This window comes from Atta colombica, unplaced genomic scaffold (assembly GCF_001594045.1).
Source record: "Atta colombica isolate Treedump-2 unplaced genomic scaffold, Acol1.0 scaffold102, whole genome shotgun sequence".
In the NCBI taxonomy this organism is placed as follows: Eukaryota; Metazoa; Arthropoda; class Insecta; order Hymenoptera; family Formicidae; genus Atta; species Atta colombica.
In genome coordinates, this window is record NW_017259187.1 from 888,930 (window position 1) to 890,949 (window position 2,020).

Consider the following 2,020-nt stretch of genomic DNA (forward strand, 5'->3'; position numbering starts at 1 on the left):
TATGCATATGAATAATGATGATGATAAATAAAACATTTGAGCTGTATATTTGTATGTATGAATATACATATATATATATATATATATACACACACACACACGCGCGCGCGCGCGCGCGCGTGTATATGTGTGTATATATTTAACACAATTATAATATACTATGAAAAATTGAGCGTTTTAAAATCATTTAATATACTTTCATTTTTTCACATAATCGAATTAAGTCATAAATGTCACTGAGTTAAGTGATTCACTGAAAATAATTACGCATAAGTTGTGAAATTAGCAAGTTAATGAGTACGTCAAGTTGTCGCATGATTTGAGATTATCGCGAAGAATTTTTTTTTTTTTTTCCGGAAGAATCTCAAGGAAGAGTTTCTTCGTAAATGACCATCCTCGGAGTTTCTTCGCATACAGAAAGACAAAAATGACATAGTCGATGCGAAAATATTAAGGCGTCGAACTGCTGCCGGTATTTACTGTTGGCGTGATCCCCGTCGTTGGCGGAACTGAAGCTGTCATTGTTGGTGGCGCATAAGGACTTCCACAAAGTTGGTCGGCTATACGTCCACCTTCACGAAGGCCGCTGAGGAATGCGCCATGTACGGTGGCTGGATAATTCCGTATAGTGTGCTCCCCTGAAAACCCGTCGTGTAAATAGGTCAACATGCACTCTCGTGAAAAAAGTTTATTACGATGTGACATTTATCTTAGATGAATTTATTACATTTTGTATCGCCATTACATTTTCGTGCTTGTTTATAGACAAATTTCTTCTGACATTTATTACACTTCGTTAAATCCCGCAAACGCTAATTCACCTTATTTACGTGACAACATTTCGCAAATAGTAGAATCTTTAAACAGTGTTAACGCGCGGAATTACCACACACACGAGTTGGAAATGGAGTATCGTAGCGAGGTAAATTACATTGCACATCAATCGCTATGCCGCAAACGTGAGCGATGCATATATATATATTTACGGGGATGCAAACAGATGGCAAACGCAAATATAATTCTTCAGCAGAAGAACTTAAAAAGTATTTTATGTCTCGATAATAAGCAATATCATAAAAAGTATCGAATTAATATTTACCTGCGAAGAAGACTCTCGGCTGCGGTGGGGGTTGATTAACTAAGTGCGGAGGTGAGACGGGTGCTGCTAGAAGATCGTAATCGCTGCCGGAACTGCCGACCGCGACGAAACTGTAAGAACCTCGTGCCCAAGGATCCGCCCGCCACCTCGTCACGACGCTTTCACGCGGTTGCGGTACCACTTGGTTTCCAAAAATGCCCTATGAGAATAAAGTTTTTCTTCAACCTCTTCTATCTTTTTTCTTTTTTTTTTCGATAAAACATAACGAAGATATGTAAGATGATATGAAGTATGTAAGATGATAATTATTATTATAAAATACGTTTCTATACTTAATCTAAGTAAGACTATCCATCCTCCTCACCCTCTCTGCGCACTTTGACTAGAAATTTCATCCACTTACTTTCAGGACGGCGATGCAACGGCCGACGATAACATCGTCACTGACATTTTCCATTACGCAAGCTGCTTCACCAGCGACGAGGGCCAATAGAACTGGTGCCTTGTATAAGTTCCAGAACAGGAAGAGCTCGCCACGCGATGCGGTGGTACTTCCCACGTGGCCGAACAAATTGGCCGTTGGATCCCAGAAAATGCGCTCGAAGCATAGTACTACCTAAGAGATTAAAGGGAAAATTACGAGATTGAAACTATATTGAAATACGAATGGAAACTCTTTTCCGGAATTTTGACATTGTACGATATTTTTGCCTAAAAACGAGTTGCAGAGTTGAGATAGAAAACATCGGCTGAAAAAAATTTGTGAACAAATAGCATTCGAGCTTAGAATACGAAAAGTCGAAAAAATATTTAACGTCCACAAAAAATTTTTTTAAATATTTTTATATGTATACAATTTTTTATATGTATACAATTTTTAAAACTTATTTTAATTTTTAAATTAAAATTTTTTTTAATCTT

At 37.5% G+C, this 2,020-nt stretch overlaps 1 protein-coding gene across 1 annotated transcript in view; it reads right to left on the minus strand.

Annotated features, from left to right (window-relative positions):
* Window positions 1-306: 306 nt before the first annotated feature.
* Window positions 307-2,020, minus strand: part of LOC108687802 (lysine-specific histone demethylase 1A) — a 112,378-nt gene continuing 110,664 nt past the window's right edge. The window contains exons 12-14 of the mRNA XM_018193766.1: window positions 1,503-1,715; window positions 1,100-1,298; window positions 307-638 (exon numbers count right to left, since the gene is read on the minus strand). Of these exons, the coding sequence (XP_018049255.1) occupies window positions 451-638; window positions 1,100-1,298; window positions 1,503-1,715 (600 nt within the window). The 3' untranslated portion in view covers window positions 307-450. The remainder of the gene's footprint in view (window positions 639-1,099; window positions 1,299-1,502; window positions 1,716-2,020) is intronic.